This window comes from Varanus komodoensis, unplaced genomic scaffold, assembly GCF_004798865.1.
Source record: "Varanus komodoensis strain SLA01 unplaced genomic scaffold, ASM479886v1 scaffold17, whole genome shotgun sequence".
Lineage (NCBI taxonomy): Eukaryota > Metazoa > Chordata > Lepidosauria > Squamata > Varanidae > Varanus > Varanus komodoensis.
The window spans coordinates 12,010,817-12,034,627 of NW_025335505.1; the positions used below are offsets into that span (position 1 = coordinate 12,010,817).

At 38.9% G+C, this 23,811-nt stretch overlaps 1 protein-coding gene across 1 annotated transcript in view; it reads right to left on the reverse strand.

The window, feature by feature from the left end:
• Window positions 1-1,130: 1,130 nt before the first annotated feature.
• The window catches only part of AFG3L2 (AFG3 like matrix AAA peptidase subunit 2), a 23,578-nt gene continuing 897 nt past the window's right edge, over window positions 1,131-23,811 (reverse strand). Inside the window, exons 2-17 of the mRNA XM_044426334.1 lie at window positions 22,136-22,235; window positions 20,418-20,486; window positions 18,420-18,541; window positions 17,623-17,775; window positions 15,693-15,767; window positions 13,916-14,040; window positions 11,818-12,091; window positions 11,068-11,205; window positions 9,525-9,678; window positions 7,778-7,885; window positions 7,362-7,487; window positions 4,754-4,864; window positions 4,330-4,445; window positions 3,743-3,943; window positions 2,976-3,170; window positions 1,131-2,119 (exon numbers count right to left, since the gene is read on the reverse strand). Of these exons, the coding sequence (XP_044282269.1) occupies window positions 1,877-2,119; window positions 2,976-3,170; window positions 3,743-3,943; window positions 4,330-4,445; window positions 4,754-4,864; window positions 7,362-7,487; window positions 7,778-7,885; window positions 9,525-9,678; window positions 11,068-11,205; window positions 11,818-12,091; window positions 13,916-14,040; window positions 15,693-15,767; window positions 17,623-17,775; window positions 18,420-18,541; window positions 20,418-20,486; window positions 22,136-22,235 (2,310 nt within the window). The 3' untranslated portion in view covers window positions 1,131-1,876. The remainder of the gene's footprint in view (window positions 2,120-2,975; window positions 3,171-3,742; window positions 3,944-4,329; window positions 4,446-4,753; window positions 4,865-7,361; window positions 7,488-7,777; window positions 7,886-9,524; window positions 9,679-11,067; window positions 11,206-11,817; window positions 12,092-13,915; window positions 14,041-15,692; window positions 15,768-17,622; window positions 17,776-18,419; window positions 18,542-20,417; window positions 20,487-22,135; window positions 22,236-23,811) is intronic.

Below are 23,811 nucleotides of genomic sequence, written 5' to 3' on the forward strand. Positions count from 1 at the left end.
CGGTGTGGGGTGCAGATTCTACAAAATGAACTACAGGAGCTAAATCAAGCAGACGAAGAGAACTAGTCTTTGGCATAGATTTGCACACAACTTATTTTGGCATTGCTTTTCTTTTTTCTTCCCTCACTTGGCTGTCTACGCATTGCCCCATTGATAATAGAAACCCCAAAATAAGTTTGATGCTGTCTTGTCAAGGCTTAGCTGAATCTATACAAGTAATTGCCAAGCTCATTCCCCTTCATAGGAACACAAGAACTGCCTTGCTGGTTCAGATCAAAGTCCTATCTCATTCAGCACTGTTACCTGCAGGAAAACTCAAAACTAAAAACAGAATTGAGATCTGCAGTTTGCAAGCAGTTGTTCAAGGGGTCTAGCTTGTTGGTAACTTTCTATGTTCTGCAGCTTCTCCAGTTGTATAATATCCTGGACATGAAGTGTGATGTCCAAAACGCAATGCAGCATCCCAAACATAGCAATGATACAGATTAGTATAAGGCTATTATAATATTTTTGATTCCTAATATGGATTTTTTTCTTTTTCACATTTGCTACACACTTGAGTATTTTCATCAATACCATTAAAGGTAGTTCCTGTTCAATTCTAGCTAGCTAGCTTCATAACGTAACTGAAATCGGAAATTTTGCCCTGACATCCCTCACTTGATACTTCCTTACACTGAACAGCATTTGCCATTTAATGTTCATTCCTTTCATTTGGGAATGGGAATATACTTTCAGATCCCACTTTTAAATCACTGCTTCTTACAACCAAATTATTTAGACAGTTTTTATCTACAAACTTAACATCCTTACCACTCATCACCAACTCCAGATAATTTGTTCATAAATTTAAAAGCACCAGCTGAATACATCACTTTGAAAGATACTGTTTAAATCCTTCTGTTGTCAAAACTGCCTGCTGGTCTTTAACCAGCTACACTTTCATCTCCTCCTCGTGCTAGTGAGCCACTGATTATTGTGAATACTCTGCTGAATTTAGTTGTGTGCAAAGGGAAATGAAGACAAGAGATGAACTGTTAGCCCATCAGATGCTGTTGGACTACAACTCCAAACATTCCAGTTATTACATATCTAATATATTGTTTTATAACTACACAAAGAATGTAATATAGTTTGTCATTGCACAGTGCAGTGCTTTTATTGAATGTTTCCAAACTGTATTTACAAAATACAATGCATTCATAGGTTTACTATCTTACAACTTCCTGTAGAAAAAAAAAACCCCATTATTAAAACTGCAATATATAATTTAGATTTTATACTTCATTGTAGCCCATGACCCATAATTCTAATGGAAAAGGTCTTTAGCAGATTTTTGATTCCATCACTGATACCTGCACAGGTTGGGGGGGCTTTTTTTTTCCAAATGGCAAAGTGAGGAGATACATTTAAATAAAAAGAGAAGTAATGTTTCCACTGAACAGTAGAGATGTCACAAAATATCTGAACTCCAGGTACATGTCAGCAATCATTTCCTGCATGCTAATTTGCAAGGAGGCAGCATTGGTAGAGGATTTTTTTAAAATTATCCCTCCTAGATTCAAGTTCTATATTTGCTTACATGTATCTGGTAATGGACACAAGTTACACCTTTCAGGTAATGGATCCGAAAGCTAGCAGGGAGCTCAGTATAGGCCTGTTAGGTCTCCACCTTTTTGTTTTAGAATGCAGCATTTGACAGAATTTGAATACTCCTTTGCGTAAAACAAACAAAAATCTTCATGGCTCCACCACTTCTGCAGGCTTGCTGATTTTCAAACAGCACGTTCTTAAAGGAGACAGAACTCTTTCCCCCTCTCTTTCAGTGCACAACACTAACACAGTGTCAGTTCAGATACACCACCCTATTTCAACACTAAAAAGGCATGTCTCCTGTAATCTGTCTGGCTATTTGCTCATCTGTTGTCTCCTCATTCTCCTTCTCACGATCTTTGTTCCAGTCTTTAAGACCTTCGGGAAGTGAAGTGTCTTCATCTAAGCTGCCAGTGCCTTCAACAAATTCTTCATAAGTTGATTTTTCAGCAAATGGTCTGGGGCCAAGCAGTTCAATCATATCACTCTTATCCAACACCTCCTTTTCCAGGAGACGTAAAGCAACCTGGAAAAACATGGATGCACACACGTCATGCAATGCAGTGTACAGAATGCATTTTGACTTATTTTGCATGAAAAACAAAACCTAGGCTTTAACATTTCACTTATCACAAACAGTGTGCTAATAACAGCTATTATATTAAGCTGTAGGCTTTTTTAAATGCTGGCTGCTGACCAAGCATCCTGTGAGCACCCACCACTAAGATTACTACTAACAAGGTATTCCAATGGAGATGATACAAGGCACTTTGGCATCAACTGTACCCTGCCTTTAAGCTGAAATGTCAAGTGCACACATTCTGCAATGTATGAGCAAAGACTCCCCCGCCCCTTTTTTTGGATGTCAGGGAAAAGTCCACACATGCATATCAATTGCATGAATGGAAAACCCCTGCTTAAGCAGAGTTAAATGTAGGAGCTTTTGTACTGTAATTAGGGCCATTCCATATAAATCTAACAAAGGGCAAAAAAGAACGTAACATTCTAATTAGTGGACATTGTGCCCTATTGCTAATACATTTATGAGGTTGGGTCCATAGTTGAATGGGGTTTTACGAAGTAGATGATCCTAGGGAAGGCTATTGGTTTAATTTCATTCCTCGTGCAGTCCTTCACGTTCCCAAAAAATATTTTCTAAAGGGTTGGTGGACCCTCTCTAGAATAGCGTATGAGGTGGCTCTGTGGGAAAAGAATCACCACTTAGCCTGCAGCAGGGATGCTCTGTGGCAACTTGAGTCCCTCTCTCAGTCTGCGAAGGGTCAACTCTGAATCTATTCTAGGCTTATAGAGCAACACTGTTTTGACAACATATTGATACAAGAACCTTGCAAACTTTTAAAAAATGGTAAGTTAGCACGTACCTTTTCCACTTCTGCTTTCTTTTCATTTAGGAGAGACAACGTCCGTTCATAAGCTGTATTAATAAGCACCCGCACCTCTTCATCTATCAATCTTGCAGTTGCCTCACTGTATGGTTTTTCTAAGACCATGTCTCCTTGCCGAGGAAGATCAAATGAGATCTGCCCAACTTTTTCATTCATCCCAAACTGAACAATCTGAAGATTGAACGACACAATAGATACACTTGAACAATTTCCTGTAAGAAGTTAAAGACACACTTGTAGGAAGACCTTATTCTAGTTATAATTTCACCTTAACAGTCAAAACTGATCTAATACTATATTGCTGATATGATTTTAATATGAAGCCAAAATTAGCTATTGGCAATAGTTGTATTCCTTTAAAAGCCTATAAAGAAATCTATTGTTCCTAAAGTATTCAATAAACATGAGGAATTCAATAATAATAGGCATTGATATTGGTATTAATAGGTATTATTAATGCTTTAAAATGGTAATATTTTCATGCAATTTCTGCATGTTAATTTTTATTTTTTTCATGAGGAAAGAAGTACTCCTAACTTAAAAATCAGGGCACAGGAGCCAAGGCTTCACCCTTGATCTTTTGTATATATTAGATTTTAGAAGAATCTTTCAGCTGATTTATGAAACGATGACAGTGTAAAGTGTATATTTTGAGCAAATAAATATCAAGTGTACAACAATAACCTTGTGCAGCTGTTTCTATTCTACAAAATTGTTCAGAGAATTGTGCAGGAAATACAAACCTGAGCATATGCACTCTGAGTAACCTTCTTTAGATCATCTTGGGCCCCGGTTGTAATTTTTCCAAAGAAGATTTGCTCTGATACACGTCCTCCCAGAGTCATGCACATTCTGTCAAGCAGCTGCTCTTTGGTGTACAGATATTGTTCTTTTGGCAAGTACTGTGCATAACCCAAACCTTTGCCACGAGGAATAATAGATACCTGTACCAGAAGTGAAATTAAGATACTTAACCTAAATATTCTATGTATGATCACAGCATAATGCACTACGTATGATCACAATGTGGATTATTTCTGCAAGGACATGTACAAATAAGAAACAGCTACCAGTAGCCACAAACTGGGGAATAAGTAGGTCAAGCTATATCCTAAGTACTGGAATATACGTAGGTGACACAAGACATGGTCTGAAATTAATTTGATACTGTGGCTTGTTCCCTGCTTCCATAACAGATTATATGAAATAGGAAATTATGGTTAGTGGCATCCAGGTTTGAAGAGTTGCACCATGAAGGGAAAAGCAATGGGGCTACATGCATGGGCAAAAAGTCACCTGATTACACCCACGCTACAGCAAGACAACATACCTTTAGAAGCGGATCGGCATGTTCGAGAAACCACCCAGCAACTGCATGTCCAGCTTCATGATATGCTACTGTCTTTTTCTCCTCTGGTTGCAATACTTGTGTCTTTTTTTCCAACCCTTTGATTAATAAACAAACAACTTGAATACTTCAGTGCATATCTTTCCATTCTGGTGTTAATGAGCAGCCTATGATGTGGCTTTCAAATTTTTAAGTGTTTTCTTCCCACATCCCATGCATAAAAGACTACCACAAGTAATGAGAAAAAAATTACAAGGATTGAAGCTTCCCTCTTTAACTTAGTAAACTAAAGCAGATTATTATACAGTAAAAAAGTTAAAAATTATCTGGAAAATAAGCAATCTTAAGTATGAAAGAATGAATTGCAACATGACTGGAAATATAATAACATAATGGAGCTTCTCACCTCCAATCACTCGTTCAATTGCTTGCTCAAAGTGTTTTTGGTTTATGGCATCTGAAAGATGTCTTGCAGCAATTAAGGCCGCTTCATTGCATACATTAGCTATATCTGCACCTAAAAAGGAGGTGGATAAAAAACTGTCACTAATTTCAAGAGGATGACCACTTATTTCAAGTTAAAAGGTAAATTGCCTGCAAAACAAATTCTTACCACTAGCTGATCAAACTTTGATGCCTACCTGGCTCCAAAATTAATTTAGTCATAGGAATATGCTATCATCTTTTAGACTAGAATGCTCAGAGTGATACTGAGATACAAAATGAAATCAAGGACCCTCAAACAGAGGCAGCACTATAATAATGGGTGACTTCAATTACTCTCACACTGATTGGATAAATGTCAGTTCCAATTCTGACAAAGAGGTTAAAATTCTTGATGTGCTAAATGACTGTGCCCTAGAACAATGAACATGGAATCAACCAGAAGGGAGGCAATCATGGATTTAATCCTCAGTGGGAGTGGCCAGGTCATAATAGGGGATGTAAATGTTGTTGAACCAATAGGAAACAGTGACCAAAGTGTTTTCAGATTAAACATACAGTTAGGGAGAAGATTACTTTAAGAAGTCTAATGCAATCACATTTGAATTTGAAAGAGGAAACTTATTAAAATGAGGGAACTGGTAAAAAAGAGGTTGAAGTGGGGACTCAAGAGGATTAAATCCCTTCAAAATGCTTGGAGACCACTCAAAGCCACAATAGAGGCACAGTTAGTAAGCAGACCACAAGTTAGGAAAAGTAGCATGAAGCCCAAGAAGTTACCAGCATAGTTAACAAGTAGAGTCAAAAAAACTATTAGAGAAGAACTTCCTTGAAGAAATCAGAAAAACAAAAGAAGCACCTACTTGCATAAGGGAGATGCAAGCAGACAGTGAGAGAAGCAAAGAAACGTTTTAAGGAGCACATCGCTAACCACTTGAGGCCAACAATACAAAATTCTTTAAAAATACCATAAGAAAATAAACAGAGATGATAATGGATGATAATGAAATCAAAGGAGCACTAAAGAAGGATAAGAAGATTGCAGAGAAGCTGAATGAATTATTTTTTAGCCTGTCATCACAGCAGAGGATACAGAACAACCTGAACTGATGTATTTAGAAAGGGGTGTTTCAGGAATTGCGGAGATATTCATGACAAAAGATTACATTCTCAACCTTATTGATAAACTGAAAGTTCATAAATCACTGGGCACAAATCATACCCATTCTAGAGTTCTTAACTCAAATATAAAATTGTTGATCTTCTTACCAAAAAATGTAGTATGTTCCCAAGATCAGCCTCCATAGCAGAGGACTGGAGAATGACCAGTGTAAAACCATTTTTAAATTTTTGTTTTAGAAAACTGATCCTCAGGTAGATCTGGGAAACTACAGACTAGTTTCATTAATGCTTGTTCTGGGTAAATTGCTTGAAAGGGTTATTAAAGACAGAATCAGTAAACACATAGAATTAATGTGGTTTCCACAAAGGAAAGTCCTGTCTCACTAACCTATTAGAGTTCTTTGGAGTGTTAGTAAACAAGCACACAGTTTACTTGAACTTCTAAAAGTACTTTGACAAAGTCCCTCACCAAGGATTCTGAGCAGCCATGGAATAAAAGTATGGTGGGGGTCCTCTTATGGATCAGTAACTGGTTAAAGAACAGAATGTATAGAGTGGAATGAACAGTAATTTTCTCCCAATGGAGGGATGCAAACATTGGGGTACCTTAGGATTTTATATTTGGACAAATGCTTTTCAACCCTGTTCATAAATGATCTGGAATTAGGAGTTAGCAGTGAAGTTGCCAAGTTTGTGGATGAAATCCAACTGCTGAAAGTAGATCCCAGCTGAGTAGCAGCCTCATGCCAGGAGAATACAACAATTTTCCCTAAGCCTTAAAGAACACCAGTGCACTTTTTTCCTGCTTGGGAAAAATACGTATATGGTTCTATCACATAAGCATGTCATTACCCTTGATCTGGAAGACTAAGAAGAAGAGCTGAAAAGCGTCAGATGGACTGATATGCAATCATAGTTTCCTTTTCCACATTTGAAGGGTGAAAAGAAAATGCTTCAACAGTGTCCACTATTCTTCCTAACCTTGGGGCACCATAGTGCTACCTTAACCGACCCAAAAAGATTGTAGCATCACTTTTGTAACAATGATGAAAGGGACAGAATAAACAAGAAGGTGTGCAGACGGGCATTAGACTTATTTTTGCAAAGTTGTTATCAAATGCAACCAAAAAACATCCATAAAGGTGGACAAGGAATAGGGTAACAGCAAGACTTGAGTGAGTTCTATATTGCTATTGGCTACAGTCAGGTGGGTACTCAATACTGCCCAGTCAAGCTGGGCTTAAGCATGGAAGTTTAATGTGGATTTGTTCAGGAGCCAGTACAGACATTTGCTGAGAGGGCTGGAGTAAATTCAATTCCTTTGTACCTAACTTCATAAAAATATTTTCTTCTTTTAAGACTCTAAACAGTAAAGCTTAAAGACAACAGTATCACCATCCTCTCATCACTGAATAGCATTTCTTATAACCTGTACCTGTTACACCTACCTGAAAATCCAGGAGTAAGTGATGCAAGTTTTCGTGCTAAATTGTCCTTAATCAGACTAGTATCCAACTTCAGGGGTCTAAGGTGAACTTTGAAAATAGATGCTCTTCCTTTTATATCAGGTGGTCCTTGAAGCATTTAATGAGAAAGCAAAATACGTTTCAAACATTTATGCTTTTTATTAGTCCGAGTGACTGCAGTTTGAGACAAGATTTTACCTAGGCTCTTTCCCACACACTAGCTTCCCATGAAGGAATAGATTTTAGTGTGAGAAACCTTTCAAACAAGCAATCTGCTTAGCCATTTTTAAGGTGTTAAAGGCACCTGATGGTTCTATCCTATTTCTTCTGATAGCTCTCATACTCTGAGGTCAGTGTTTATGAGTGAAAATTGTCTACCAGGATGGGCAGCAGCTTACCAATAAATATCTGTCTATCAAAACGTCCTGGCCTCAAAAGTGCAGGGTCTAAGATATCTGGTCTGTTGGTGCCTGCCAGAATAACTACATTTGTTGTTGTATTAAAACCTGTAAAAAGAATAAAAAATAAATAAAATGAATGTATTCAATATTACTCTTTGTATTAGCAAATGTATTATTTTCCAAAAAGCCCCAGTAAATTTTATGCATATTAGTTCAGAAGTATTCTACTGATCAGAGAAATGGCTATTCTTTCTTCTATGCAGTAGTTACAGTGTATCAAAATACTCTCCAACTTAGTTTGGTTTGTCTCAGGTAGGCATTAGATATATCTGTGCAAACTGCAGTAATTTCACTAACTAAAGAGAAACAGTCCATGTTAAAGGAGGAGAAATAGGAGCATAACTATTACAATCTAATCTATGTAATGAAGACACTTACAATACAGTATAGTACCAAATATGTTTAAATTCCTGAATGAGCATTACCACTGCCTACAACGGCGTAATCACATTGTGGTATGCTACATATTTTGGCCTACTACTCCCATCAGCCCTGGTAAGCACAGACAATGTTGAAGTAAGATGCAAAATATGATACAGGTCAGACAACTGGAAGGCCACACATTACAAGTCCTAGCTTACAAAATATTTTTATGATAGAAATTGCTCTCTGAAATTGGGAAAGAGTCAGAGAGACTTACTTGCTCAAATCTGTGGCAAGGAAGAATTTTGACTTAGAATGTACCGTCACTTTATGTTAGGGTTAAGCATGGCATAATGTGTTAATACATTAGATTGAAAGTTGTGTAGTACTATTAAAAAACTTCAGATAGCCATTTTCAAAATGTGTTTTGAAGGTCGGGGAATTCTTGTAAGCAGATTTTGGAGTGCATGAGAAAGCAGAGGAGAAGGGATGTGAGGAAAGTCCTATTGTGTAAGCAAAAGTCTACTTACACAACACTGGATTTTGCCCCAGAAAAATTAATTTACTATTTTTCTACCTTAAACCTTCTGATTATCAATAAATATCACCTAAATGTCCATTCATATGCATTTAACTAATGCTAGCTTCATTCTAGTATACTTTAGAAATAAAGATACAACACACACACACATAGACACCAATATGGCAGAAAGCTGGTTTAACTATGATTGTTCACTATCATGAAACATTATCAAAAAGGTAGTAAAATTATCTTTTTCTTCTTACTAATGCAAACAGTAGGTATTTTGATCTTTAAATTCACTTTGAAATTCAGACACTAGTAACCAAATTATTCAAGTAGCTAAAAAGAAAGGAAACATAGATACCTGAACATTATTTAAGATGTTTATTTCAAATGTATGGAAAATTAAGCAAATTAAGGGTAAAGAGTTTAAAAATAAAAAAGGAAGTATTCTGGACTAAGAATTGGTTTTGTTAAACTAAAGTCAAATTTACATGACTGATTAAATAGTTCTGACAGCACTAACTAGCATCTGCTACTACACATAATTTAATTATCACTTAATCTGTTGTATTTCTCCATTATAACCTTTGGTTGTCCCTTCCAGATTTATTTATTTATTTTATTCTATTTAGGGAACTTCTATGCCGCCCCATTCGCCGAAGCCTCGGGGCGGCTCACAGATAACTTGCTTGGTACCAATACAAGCCATTCTAGAGGGCATATTTAAGACTGAAGTGTCACTCTGATAAATAACTAGCAGGATGCCCCAAAAGATTTAAGAAACTATATAGTTACCATCCATTTCTACTAGTAGTTGATTGAGTGTGTTTTCTTGTTCACTTTGCCCTCCAAAATTACCCCGTCCTCTCTTCCTTCCCACTGCATCTATTTCATCAATGAAGAGAATGCAAGGGGCATTTTTACGAGCCAGAACAAATAAATCCCGAACCTTTGCAAGGGAACAGAAAGCATTTTCAATCATGTAGAGATAAACTGAATATATTACATCATATTTACAACATTTTTAAAATAATTCATTTGTCAGTAACTTGAGACAAATGTCCTATGCTAGAACAATCCACAAATGCACAATAATTAGACCTAGACTGTGAATTGTGAATGTCTTAGTTCAAGTTCTTTTACTGCTGCAGAACAAGGACCACATTAAATAGAACATGCCCCACACACCACTTCAGAAAAGAACCATGCACAACATCACAACATTCATATACATTGCCATCAGTGATTATTATATATGTCTATTTTGTTTTATGTACACTTAGTGGGAAGCTGCAATTGTATTCATATGCTATGCCATGCATTAAAGCAGGGATGTTTTTCACAGAAGGGGTATCTATCCAAAACTTATGTTTAAAATGGCCTTAGGCAAGCTAATGTAGCTCAACATCTGGCAGTCCATTCACGGACAGTGAATTAATACTACACAGGATAACGTGAAGACAAGAGTGTTGCTAATTAGCAAAGCATTAGAGTAAAAGCAGTCAAGTTACAGCGTCACTATGCTAGAAACACTGGAGCCATTGGTATTTCCTTTCATGAAGGTAACACATGTTTTAATTAGTTTGTCTTTGACTGGATCACACCATTAAAGTAGGTTGTGGTGTGTGTGGGTAGCCATTTTGGCTATCCATGGTGTGTTTACCATGGTTTGCCATGTCTTCTGAACCTGGACAAAGGCTGTTTGAAAATCAGTTCTTAAACAACCCATGTTGCCTGGGTTTGCATGACAGCACAAGTCTCAGAAACAGCTGCAACACAGAAATAATGCCCGCAGTGCCAAAGCCTCATAAGCAAATTAAACCATGGTGGGCAATAGAGGTTACTCTGTAAAAGAAATTATTTAATGTGATTGCACACTGCACAGGGAACTCTTTATAGGACACCTTCTTAGAAATACTGCTCTTCCCTAAAGCATGTTTAACCCAGTATTAGCTTTTTCAAAGTGCAGTGCTCTTAGAACATTAGTTGTTGCTGTTTCGGCCCTCAAGTCTTTTTCTTGTAAATATGCAAACAAGAAATAGATCTACTGGCCCTCCTGGTATATACAGGTATAGAATAACAGGCACAAAATATTCTTCAGTGCCCTTGCCATGATCAAATACCAAAAAAGCAAATAATTGTGACCCAGAATAGTGACAGAGAATGATACTCGTAGCTCTGAAACAATAACCATCCCTAGCAACAGAATGAGGTATAGGGGGAGTTTTAATCTGAATAATGACTGAAGCTTAGTGCATGATCAAGTTTTGGCCTACCAACCTTGACAGTGTCCTTTTAACAACCGACAGGGCAATAACGGAGCACAGTATAGACTTACTCTAGCGGGACCCACGCCGACAAACATCTCTAAGAATTCAGACCCGTTGACTGTAATGAAAGGGACATTGGCTTCTCCCGCTGTAGCCTTAGCTAGAAGAGTTTTCCCTGTGCCTGGAGGTCCTGTCAGAATGGCTCCCTGAAAGGAGTGAGGCAGGACAAGAAAGCTTAATTGTGAAACTGCAACTATATATACTCAAGATCATGATGTATTTTCTTGATAAGACTAAGTATTCATTTTAGGGATATGAATTAAGTATTTTGGAGCTGTGTTTTAGCAAAGCATAAAAACGGGCAACACTCCCATTACAAAATATAAGAATTTTCAGGAAATAATCTGAAATAATCTAATTCTACATGGCATCATTTAAATGCTATACACACACATTTTGAATGAGATTGCAAGGTAAAGTAAGTATAACTTTGGAATATTTTGTGATAAATTTATAAAGCACACATACATTTTATCCACTATTCATGATGTTTCATGTGGAAGATACTGTAATACGGAGCTGGCAACTTTTTCCATACCCAAGGGACATGGAAATATAGGTGGTGGGCTGGGGACAGCATACCCCTCCACCCCCGAAATGAGATTTAAGCCTCATTTCGTTGCCTGCTGAGATCAGGGGATGGGGCTGCTGTTTCCTTGTTATTTTTAGCAGTAAAGGAATAGCAATCAGCATAAGGATCACTGGGAGGAATGTTCATCTTCCTGAGATAATAAGCTTCTATTCTTGAAATGTCTTACCTTTGGGATCTTTGCCCCAAGATCCTGATACTGTTTGGGGTTTTTCAGAAAGTTAACAAACTCCATTATTTCTAGTTTAGCTTCCTCACAGCCAGCTACGTCTTTGAACTTCACATCTATTTCATCTTTTAGGACTTTGGCTGTTGTTTCACCCACACTGAAGAGTCCACCCATTCCCCGTCCCGTTCGGCCCAATCCAGGAGGTCCTCTTCTTATAACGTACATCAAAGAGCCAATTACGAGGAGTGTTGGCAGCAAACTCAGAAGCAATGAACTAAAAACAGAGGCAAAAGCTGGAAGTTAGTGGGAGGAAAGCGACATTTAAATAACAATTGTAATTGCATTTTAGGAGTAACTGCCCTTAGTGAAGCAAACTATACTGTCCTGTTAACAACAGCAACCTGTTCATAAAACCCCTCTGATTTGTAATACAATGTGTGCAAATGTTAATTTAACTTGTGTTAAGGATTAATTTTCAAGATCTGGCTTTAAGAAATCACCATCATGTTCAGATATTATGTGAATAAGAGTGAGCAGGTAGCCAAGAATAAGTGGGAGTGAACACACATGCTGTCCCCGGAGTGTTCTCTGGTTGTTTAGCATGATGTCCTAATATGGAAATCTGGACTATTTGGAAAGGGACAACACAAAGTTATACTTCATGGTTTGTTCTTGGGTTTTAACTCTGGGTTGTCTCTTCCTCCAATAACCCAGACTTCTCTATTTGGACATTACACTGAAGCACCCAAGGACTGGCTGTCCCTAGAATACTTAACTCTGCCTGGGTGCAGCAGGAGCAATTCAGCAACAAGAAACAACACACTTGCTTGTTTCCACTTCTTTCAAATAGCTGTTTAAAAATAGCTATCACACTGAGCTCTTTAGACAACACATATTTGTTACCATAGCACTGAAAATACCTTTTCCTATAAAATTTAATGCTTTTAAGATTAAATGTCTACAAATCTCCTTGTACAAGGTAGGCATTCCTAAAGGACAGTCAGCGGCACACAATCCCTCTCACACCGTGCTTTGGCAAAATAAACATACATTCTTCCCATTTTGTCCTGCTTGTTGGGAGCTGGTTTTCCCCTTATTAATGTCAAGCTTCCCAAAACAACACAGAGTCCCTTTGCAAAATACCTTTCAATTGACAATTCATAACTAGCAAGCTACAGTCACTACAAGACTAGGCTCTAAGCATAAACAGAGTGATTTGTTGAACCCAAACTAGAACCCTCCTTTTCAGTAACGCTGGGCTCCATCTCTCTAGGTGGGTCCTCCGGAGAAGGCTAATTTCTTAAATCTATGCAGGCCCTCTAACTGTGTAGCTCTCCTGCCCTGATGCCATGTCATGGGGTCAGGGACCAGACAAGACAAGGGCTCATCTTTCTCCTCTCCTTTGTCCCCTTCCTTCAGTTCCAAACCCTGCCTGTTTCCATGCTCTGTCTGATCAAGTTAGGAGGCTCTATAGAAGGGCCAGGGGACCTCTTTGAGCCCACGGGTGGAATTCAATGTGAGTGAGACTTGGGGGATATCCCAGTAGTAGGTAGAGCTACAGGCAAAGTGGGCAGGCAAAGACAAAATCACCAAAGCAAACACCAGTTTTCGCTAAGGCCTTTACTGCTGATAATTAAGTCGTAGGCATTTCAAGCTTTTAGAATGGGGGAAACCCAAACACTGGGAAACCAAGTGAATAGTGGTTGGGAAAGGGGATCATGGCATGGAATTTGCTCCCCAGATTGGTTTGCTTGGCACCAATATGTTATTCTTTTCGGCGTCAGGTGAAAACCTTTTTATTTTCCCATAATTTTAATGTTTAGTTGGTTTTAACTGGGTTTTTTTATCTTGACTTGATGGATGCTCTGTTTGTTTTGTTACTCTATTTGTTCCTTATTGTAAGCTGCCCTGAGATGTCAGTGGTGGATGGGGTACAAAAGTTTTAAATAAATAAAAATAAATTCTGAGGAACATGGAGGGCCAGATTTGGCTACTGAGCTTGATGTTTCTCACTACTGCACAAAAGCAACATTGCCTAAACTAAAGGTGACAATCTATGACTGATTTCATTACACTATGTGTAATTGAAAATGCTTACCCATCAGTCTCTGTTGAATACACTACAGGTATCCTGTTCTCCCCTTCTATTCCCAGTTCAAGTTGTGCTGTTTCCAAGTTCCGTTCAAAGGTGTCCACACTCCCAATATTAAACCAGACATATTTCTGTAAAAGCAAAACCTCACTTCAGAGTTTTAAATTGATCTCAGGCAGACATATAAAAAATTCCAGAGGAACAGGAGGTTACATCAAGCACTAACTCAGGTGCAATACACACATATGGTTGTTTATTTATTTAAAACATTTCTATGCCGCCCCATCGCAACAAAGCCTTGGGCCGGCTCACAACACATAAATAAATACAGACGTAATAAAATAAAGAAGTACTAAATCATACAATAAATAACACCCCCCAGTGCATTCTCGGCTAAAAAAAAAAAAAAACCTAGTTAACAAATAATTAACAGTTAAAGTAAGTTTTAAATAAAAAGGTCTTAGCCTGGCGCAGAAAAACAAATAACGACAGCACCGGCGGACCTCTCTGGGGAGCGCATTCCATAGATGGGGCGCCACCACAGAGAAAGCTGTGGTTAGGAGCCACAGCTTTAACAGGTGGGTTTAATTATATTGTTTCTACTTACTACTGAAAAGAACTCCAACGATTGCAATAGGCATTTTCATGAATGCTAGAATGGCCAAATGCATCACTGTTAAAGGATTTCTGTTAACTAGAAAATTCTTTGGCCTGGTGCCCTCTAGAAGAGGCCTCCAACTGCCATAATTCCTAGCCATCATAGCCAACGTTCTTGGTGGCTAAGAATTATGGGAGCTGTGGTCTAGCACATCTGGAATTGTGGTTATCATTAACTATGGTTAGTTTCAACAAGCCATAGTTTGAAGTTGGCTTGCTTGAACTTACCACAGCTTATATAAGCTACAATTTGCCATGCCAGGCAATAGGACAACCCATCATCAATAACTGTTGCATTCTTAATCCTGACTATAAAGGATGCATAGAGGGTGAAGTATGCAAACCTGAGTCTTGTTGCAGTTTATGCCCATTCATGCACCCTACGCTAAACTACGGTTTAGCACAATATGCAAATACAGCAATTGTGTTACATTAAGTGCTGTTTTTGAAGTGCCACATTTTTTGCAGGGGACCTGCCAAGCAGCTTCAGAGGAGACATTTGGAAAGGAGGTCTAAGGTGGCTGAGCATTTCGATTTCATCATGGAGGTCTCTACATTAGGCTCAGTATGTCTAAACATCATTTGGTTGAGAAACTAAGGTTTATGGTTCTAGGGCAAGCATCAAATGAGACAGAAAGTCACATTTCAGCTCCTGGAAAAACAACTTCTGTTCATTTCCAGACACCTATTGTGTAAGTTCAGACTGCCTTGGGGCAATCTTATTATTATTTAAAAAAATCACATATAAGTATGTCTTAAATGAGCACAGACTAATGAGCACAGATTAATTTATATTGTTAATTTATATTGTTTTATTGAATTATATTTATTTATGGTTTGTGAGCCGCCCTGAGGCTTCGGTGAATGGGGCAGCATAGAAGTCGCCTAAACAAACAAACAAATAAATAAATAAATGCATGTGGAGATTCCTACAATCTTCTTTGGGTGACCTCCTTCTGCAGAACCCCATTCAACAACCATTGTTATTATTTGCAAGGAGACAGACCCCAGCCACAGTGAATCATCTAATGTATGAGTCTAATGTTAATTTAACTTAAATGAATGTTCACAACCAAAAAAGTTTTAACCCCTTAATGTATTTAGCCAAATGAAAAATGCTATTTACCGCATCAATAGGAGACATTCCTGGGGTACAGACCACTCGAACAAAGCGTTTGTTCACCACTTCTAGCCTGTCCACCTACGTAAACACAAACGCAAGGATAAATCATTCTCATTATTGTTTGCTCACATTTCTGGTGGGTAATTTGAAGTGCAAAAATGGTGTCAAGGAGCTGAACCTTTCCCCAGTGGGATGATGCTTTTTCTCTTGCAGTTCACCCCTTAAGGTCATTCCTCCCCTTACCCTCCTGCCATACACGCTGTGAATTTCCAATATGAAAAGAAAAATGTCAGCTAGGAGAAAAACAGCATGAAATAGGGGAAATGGTCTTCATGAATGAAGTGAGTGTCCAGCATTCTCTGCCTTTTGAGCTTTAAATAAAATCACAGCTCTCATGTTTTATGTACCCAACTGGGGATGAAGGAAGTTTAAAGACATGGATCGATGAATATCACAAGTAACCAGGCCATATTTCCCAGCTGTCTTTTATCAAAATTATTTATTTTTCAGTGTGCATGCAACAGGCCCTTTTCTGAACTTAGGTTCTGCTATGTAACTAAGTGCACAGAGGGCTCTGACTTATGCACACAATCCCACCCAAACAATACTGGTATAAGAGAATCTTGGGTACCAATCTGGTCCTGTTGGGAGGATCAGGCTGCTTATCCCTGATAAAAATCTGAAACTGCCTTGATCCCTTATTTTCATGTCTAATATAATTATCATTTTCTCTATCTGTGAAGTGCAAGACTGACTGTCAATGTTAATGCAGCCAAAACAGTTCCATGCATACATACGGAATCTCTGAGGTTTGCAGAAGAACACATACCCCCTTTTTAAAAAAGGAGCACAAATGGGTCTCAACTCCCTGAAAATAGTCAAAAACAGGCTGTGCACATTCTCACACAGAAAACTGGGGGGGGGGGGGTGGCGGGGGATAATGAACAAAGACCTAGCAAGGCCATTACTCATTCTGTACCTCGAAGGGTCCCCAGCTGTTCCTTTCATGTACATGGCTACTTATGGAAAGCTCTAACGTGGCACCACAATGACAAGAAATAATAAATGAAGCCCTCCACCATTCTTTAGATTTCCTGCACTGCTTGCCCCAGACCTGCCTGCACCTGCTCCTTGCTGCTTATCCCTTCACCTCACTGTCGCAGGGAAAGGGTATCTGGCTGGGGACTTGATGGGCTGACTGCCTGCCTGTAGACCCAGGCCTCTCTCAGCACTCAGATGTCACTCAGTTAATTCAACCATGAACTGTGTGGACGCATGCTCATGTGAGCCACTTCCAATTTTCTACAACAAACCATGATTGCCACACTTGTAGGTTCTTACCATGAAAGCCAAAGCCAGATATTTGAGTTTACTTGAAGATTAAATAGCCCTTTTAACCAATAACAAACTATCATTAACTTGAGACTGTTTAACTCACTGATAACCCAGGTTCTGATGATACAATAACAACTTAGGGAAGCTGCATTTGCAGGTTGCTTCAGGAAACTATTTATGCACAACACATATTCCTGCAAAGCAGGAGTTATTTAACCAATGCTGCCATTGTGCCCAAAACCTTGTTTTTTTTTTTAGTGGAAAGACAAGATAGAAATGCTTTAAGTAAATAGTAATAAGCCCTTAAAGAAGCTGTGGAAATCAAAACACCTTGGACCATCTTCTAATAGGGCCAGCATCTAGTTTGACCCCCGCCACAAAGGATTAGAGCAGTACTCTGTTTTCTGGAATACGTATTATAACCACAAGCTATAATGTCCTTCTTCCTTTAATTTAAATTCAGATCAGTGGAAATCTAGACCCAGATTTTCTATCTTCCAGTAGTTCAGTATTGTGCCTGTTTCTGCTCAGCCACAATGATGCTAAAGTTATTTAGTGAAGTTACTGTTCACCTGAAGGTTCCCACAGTGCTACTTACCACTCCTTTGGAAAGGTAGCTGTTGACAAAATCTTTCCATGTTATTTCTTTCTCAAAATTCTTCAAGAAAACGTAATATATAACAGCACTCCAGAAAATACTATTTGCTATTAAAGGAACACGGAATTCTTGGTTGTCCCAAGGAAACTCACCCTAAAACGTGAAGACAAAGGTAGAGACAAATGTTTCAAATGTGAAGATTGTGAATTTTCTATTTTACACCCACAACAGAAGGGACATACTGGAAACCTCTCCTACTGACTTCTACAGAGACAACTGATCACATGTGAAAAGAGATCTACTTGCTGAGTTGCATTCACTATTGAAGTGAATGAAAATTGCTGGACAACATATAGGATGCAGGGTAAGTGCCACAATGACCTCATCACACTAGCGAAGAATTTATGTATTTTTGCAGGATAATTTAAGGTTTGTACTTCAGGAAAATGTACTGAAAAAGCATTTAAGTAAACAGCATTCCCGGTATGTAAAGAATCTATCATTTGTTGAAATTAGAAAGGTCCTTTAATTAGTGAATTACAGAATCACAGGTTAGGTCCAATCCTGGCCATCTGCCACTGGAATGGTAACCACTGACAGTCCTCTGTATTTGTCCCAAATATGTTTTGGAAGGTTGGGGGACCCACAGGGCAGTGACGGATGAATGCATATGTGTGCACAGACAATAATAAAACTTCCATTAAACATCGGAAGTTCCATTCAACATTGGTTTTAATCCCACGATTCAGGCTAAAGAAAGCCAACAGCCAGTGACCTCCAAAAAGCTAAACAGAGACCTTTTGTAATCTGGACCACCACTTAGCATCTTCTTTCTTGCCTCCCTTTTTCCCTCCTCCACCACCACTACTTCCTCCACCGCCAGTCCTGGAAGACTGCTGGGAATTTTCTTGCTTCATTTCTACAAACACAAAACAAAACAAAAAACTTTATGTAGTTTTGGTTTTTGTTTTTACAAAAAATCACAATAGTTTAGAGGAGGTAAGATCATCATTCTAAAGTCCTTCATTTTGTTGGTTCTATATGAGTTATGGCTAAACAAAACAAATCCTTAAGGGTGCAATCCTTGTTTGTAAGCCGTCCAGAGACGCATAGTGATCGGACGGGTTAGAAATATCTCAAATAAATAAAAATAAATAAAATCCAGTCAGGATGCCCATGAGTCTCTAAACTTGTAGCCTGATGGACATGCTATGCAGAGCAGAAGGCAGCAGAAACCCCTCTCCCCCAACCCACTGGAACACCTTTATTTCATCTATGAGGCTGAATTCCTAACCTCAGAGAAGCAGCTGGCAGCATTCTTTTTGTACTGCCTGTAAGAAAGGGTTGGAGCAGACTCCCAGCTGAGCCTGGAGCTCTGTTTGTGACCTTGAACCTGGGAATCCAGAGTATCTCATCCCCACCCCTCACCAAGATGATGTCTGGGGACCACAGGATTGTTCCCAAAGAGTTAGATTAGATGTTATGGCAAACACATGGCTGCCTACAATACAGCCATTGTCCAGCTAATCCCACTCCCATAACATCTAGTAAAATGTCCTACACATCATTATATTGAAATGCTCTGTGTATCCCAGCATTACTGGATGCTGACAGCACAGTGCAGGCAAATCCAAAATGGTGCAACAGAAACCCTACAAGAAACCAGGGGAAGGGGTAGCAGCAGTTATTTTTTCAATGCAAGTCACAGGATTGCTATGATTTGTTGTTTAGCTTATGAAAATGTAAATGAATACCTTGGAGCATCTAGGAAACATGCTAGTAAAATAATTTATTAAAACCTATGTTTTACCATGTAAGTCATAAATTGGGGAACCTTACTGTTGTCTAACAATTCAAAACACAGTGAGAAAAACTAAGGATGATATTCTGATGTGAACTGGTTATGTCGGGATGTTTCAAGAAAAAAACATTCTGGACATCAGATACTGATTTATGCATAGACTACACTTCTCAGTTGAAAGATGTTCCATGCTGCATTTCAACTCATTTCTAGCCTTAATCGTCTTTATCTAGCTCTACATAGTTATTAAGATATGAACAACCGTGTAGTTGTCCAGGGAAAAAGACAGTTGTGGCTTCCCACAAGTTCATCCAGTTTATGTCATTCCACGTCACCTGCCCTCTTCTTTCCAATACTATTATTATTTGATTCATTATATTTACATCCTGCTTTTTCCCCTTCCAAGGAACTCAAGGAGGCTTACATTTTTTTTCTCCCTCTCCTTTTAACCCACAACAACAGCCCTGTGAGGCAGGTTGGGCTGAGAGTCTGACTGGCTCAAAGTCATCCAGGGAGCTACCTGGTTGAGTGGGGACTACAGCCTGGATCTCCTGAGTCTCAGTCACACACACTTAACTGCTACACCACCACTCTAATACTGAGATACAGAACAGTCAGTTCTTTGCTTACAGTCATACTTCAGCACCCAGAAATATAAGAATAATTACTGGAAACCTATACAGGGTTAGTCAATATAGAGCTTTCCCTAAAGTGCCCACATAGCAACCATTGGACAAAGCTGAATATGCTGGTCAGACCCAAAACACAGAAAGCAGACACCTAAAATGCAGTAACAGCACAAGAAGATAAAAGGAAATCACTGTAAAAAGAATAATTACTTTTTTCATTATCACCTCCTGTGGTCCAAGTACTCCACTGAGAATACAGCAAGAACAGTAACCAAAGCTTTGTGCTCATGAATAGTCAAGAAACATAAATGCCAAATTATTATTTATGCTACATACAGACTCCAAATGAAAGCACTTCTTTTTACCTTTGGGTTTTCCCTCCAGACCTTTTGATTCGTTAGGTTTCTTCCCATCCGGAAAATATTTTTCAAATCCTGTTAAAAGAAAGCAGTGGCAGCACAAAGTTATCTATACTGTCTTGTACCTGGGGGAGTAAAGTCTTGCCATAAATAGCCCTGCATCAGGGAGGGAGAAATGGGTATGTTGATACATCTATATATCAGAACACCTGAGCATGGTCAAAATTAAACAGTTTAGCTTTAAGAGTTTAGGCTTCCATAAAAATAATTTTTTAGATTGTCTCATCTTGGTGAACCTGAAGTATGCCTAACCCTTCCTCAGAACTGTTTTTACTTCTGGAAGAATTTTGTAGCTGAAACTAGGGGAAACAGAAGGGGAAAAGGACCTGCATTCTCAGAATTCAGACTTGGTACTGAAAACAGATTCCTCAGTTGAACCACAAATGTAGCCTGTAGCAGAGGCAAAGAAAAGAGAATGTTCCTATTTGAAAAGAACATAGGAGAAGCTACTGAAAGGGAATAGGGAACTTGGGAGTAGATTTTGATGGCAGATTGTTCTCTGATCACACATTATGCTGAAAAGAGAGTGGAGTAGTGGTGCTTAATTTCCAAACAGTGAAGTGTTGGGTCTCAGGTTTGTGTGAAAGCCATGCCATTATAAGCCTTGATCTTTAATTCTGAGAGGGTGCAACAGTCCAGTTAAGCTGTTATTGTTCTTTCACAAGGCTAATCCAACTCTGCACATGAAGAGAAACACTTTCCTTCAAAAATGAGTGGACACAGTCTTGGTTCTGAAAAACTTCAAGGCTAATCTCTGGTGAATCTTGGTACAAATAAAGACGCAGGCAGAGCAACTGTTGTCTGTGCCTTCATATAATTTTTCAAATGAAGAGCTCTTCCTCATTCCATGAGAAAAAATAACTTAGGTGGAAGGTGAAGTCTGAGAAAGGAAGAGGGAGGAGCAATAATTGACTGACCCATGACAAAGCAGGGGGCATATTTCAAAGAGCCCAGTGATGAGAGTGGTTTTGTAGTGTTTGCATCAAAGAAGTTGTATGGACAGAGCAGGGAAATATTTAGACAGTGGAAGTAAGGCAAGCAAGCAGAAGCCTGGAAAAGATGATGGTTGAAAATTACATAATGTCAGCATAAACAACTGCAGATCACTAATTTTGAGTATATATTGTAAGTTACACACCTTCAGAAGTTTAAAACTACTAAGAACAATTAGAGTGCAGAGCTATACACATTTAGACAGGAAAAATGTGAGGCAATGCTGGACGTAACAGGCCTTTTTTCTGTCATTTTGTACCGTCAGGGTGCAGTTCTGTGCTGACAGGGAGCTGACATGGGAGTTGTCTAAACTTGCCTAGGGCTGCACTTCTAGTCTCTTCCTGTTACAGTTTTGCCCACCTTCATCAGCCTCCTCCTTCACTGGTCAGAATCAGCAACCATCCTGCAGGCTGTCGTGATGGAGGTGCGATGAGAGGCCAGGGGCATTACACCAAGTCTGTTGGAAGCTCCCTTGAATATTTCCCCTTCCCTCCCCATCCCCTTTTCTCTGTGTTGTGTTTGTGCCCTACAGACCATCATTTTCAATTCTCTCTCTCTTGCTACCCAGACTTAACACTAAAATTTATCATCATCAGGAACTGTAACACCACAAGAAGAAGGGACAATAGCATGTAAGATGCATTATATCATTACTATATAGCAACAATTACCTTTGGGAGGCTGGGAGAAGAGCCTTCTGTAAGCAGCAATTACATTTACAAAGAATTTGTTTTGGTTCGCAGAACTTTGGGTGGCCACTTGGTCATGAAACTGAAAAATTAAGAATGGTTAGTTGATGACACATTTCTAGTATGTTTTAGTGCTATCTATGGAAGCTTAGTTGGAAACAATTTCTGCTGATTTCAATGGCTCTTACTTCCTAATAGGCATGCAAAGACTTGCTGCCTTAAAATGCAATCCTACATATACTTAATGAGAAGTAAGTATCACTGAAGGCCTGTTCCTACCAATTGAGAGAGAGCAAGCATATGTTGAAAGTGACCATCTGCCCACTTTCAACACTAATACCCCCATACATCTTCTGACATCTTCTGAACATTTTTGAGTATTCAAAAAAAACAACAACCCCTCAACCCCGTCGTAATCGATGGCTTTAATTTTTTTCTAGCAACAACATAAAGTACAAAGTACATCTGAGATCTCTGAGATTAATGCAGGTTTGTATTTAACAATTTTTCCAGGAGCGACAGGTGGCTAGGAATTCTATGCAGGAGAGCAAATAGCACAGAAGAGATAAAGCATTCCATCGTCTGCCAGCTTGCCTTGTTTCTGCACTAGCCATGACGGAAGGAAAATGACCTCTGCAATCAGTTGCCTGGGGACAGGGGATGCCTCTGATTCAAGTAAAAGGCAGTAAGTGACACTAGCTACAAATTCTTGTTTGAGAAATTAACTTGCATTATCAGTAATCATCATTATTATTACCAATCTACCTAGCCCAGCAGCACTCTTTGCAAAAAACCCAGCAATCAGCAGGTAGATTTGCCTATTTTGTGCATGGTCATGATGTTAACAATGACTCTTAGTTTCATTATACAGAAGGTACTCTGCACAGTTAGGCCTTCTGTATACTGGGTATGAAAAAGTACTTTTTCCAAAAGTGTCAAAGTAAAGATATACAAGATAAAAAGAGTTCTCTCCCCAATGCAGAAATAGTACTATTCATTGCTCAATTACTTAATTACCACCAATTACTATGGAATAACCACCCTTGAAGACCCTTCATACTCTGATTTGCTTGCACTTTCCACTGGCAAATCACAGGCTGAAGCATGTTGAAAGAAAATCAAGAAGACTGGATAATATGAGGAACTCAAAACTCTTCTTTGGCATAAGAGACTGAGCTACAAACCAGGATGTCACCTGTTCAAACTTCACCTCTGCCATGACCTGTTATGTGACCTTGTGCAAATCACTCTTTCTCAGCCACCTTATTCTAATCTGCAACAGGGGAATAATGAGATACCCTATAGGGTTAAATAATGCACACAAAGACCTTTGGACCTTCAGAAATATACAATCACTTTGATGCATGGCAGACAAGTGCAGTTCAGTTTCAAACCACATGTTCAATACCTGTAGAGGCAGAAAAGGACTCCTCCATGAAACCTCCAAGAGTCAGTATAAACAAGCTGTCTACAACAAGCTGTTTTTGTTGGCCTCCCACCATTTGGATGACAACTTCAAGAATTTCTGACCACTGGCTATCCTGGCTACAGGCTGATGAGATCTTAATTCCAAAATATCTGGAGTACTGCGAGTTGGGTTGTGCTTACATCCATATTTGCCCAGTCGCCCCCTGAGATCGGTGGGAGAGGCCCTTCTC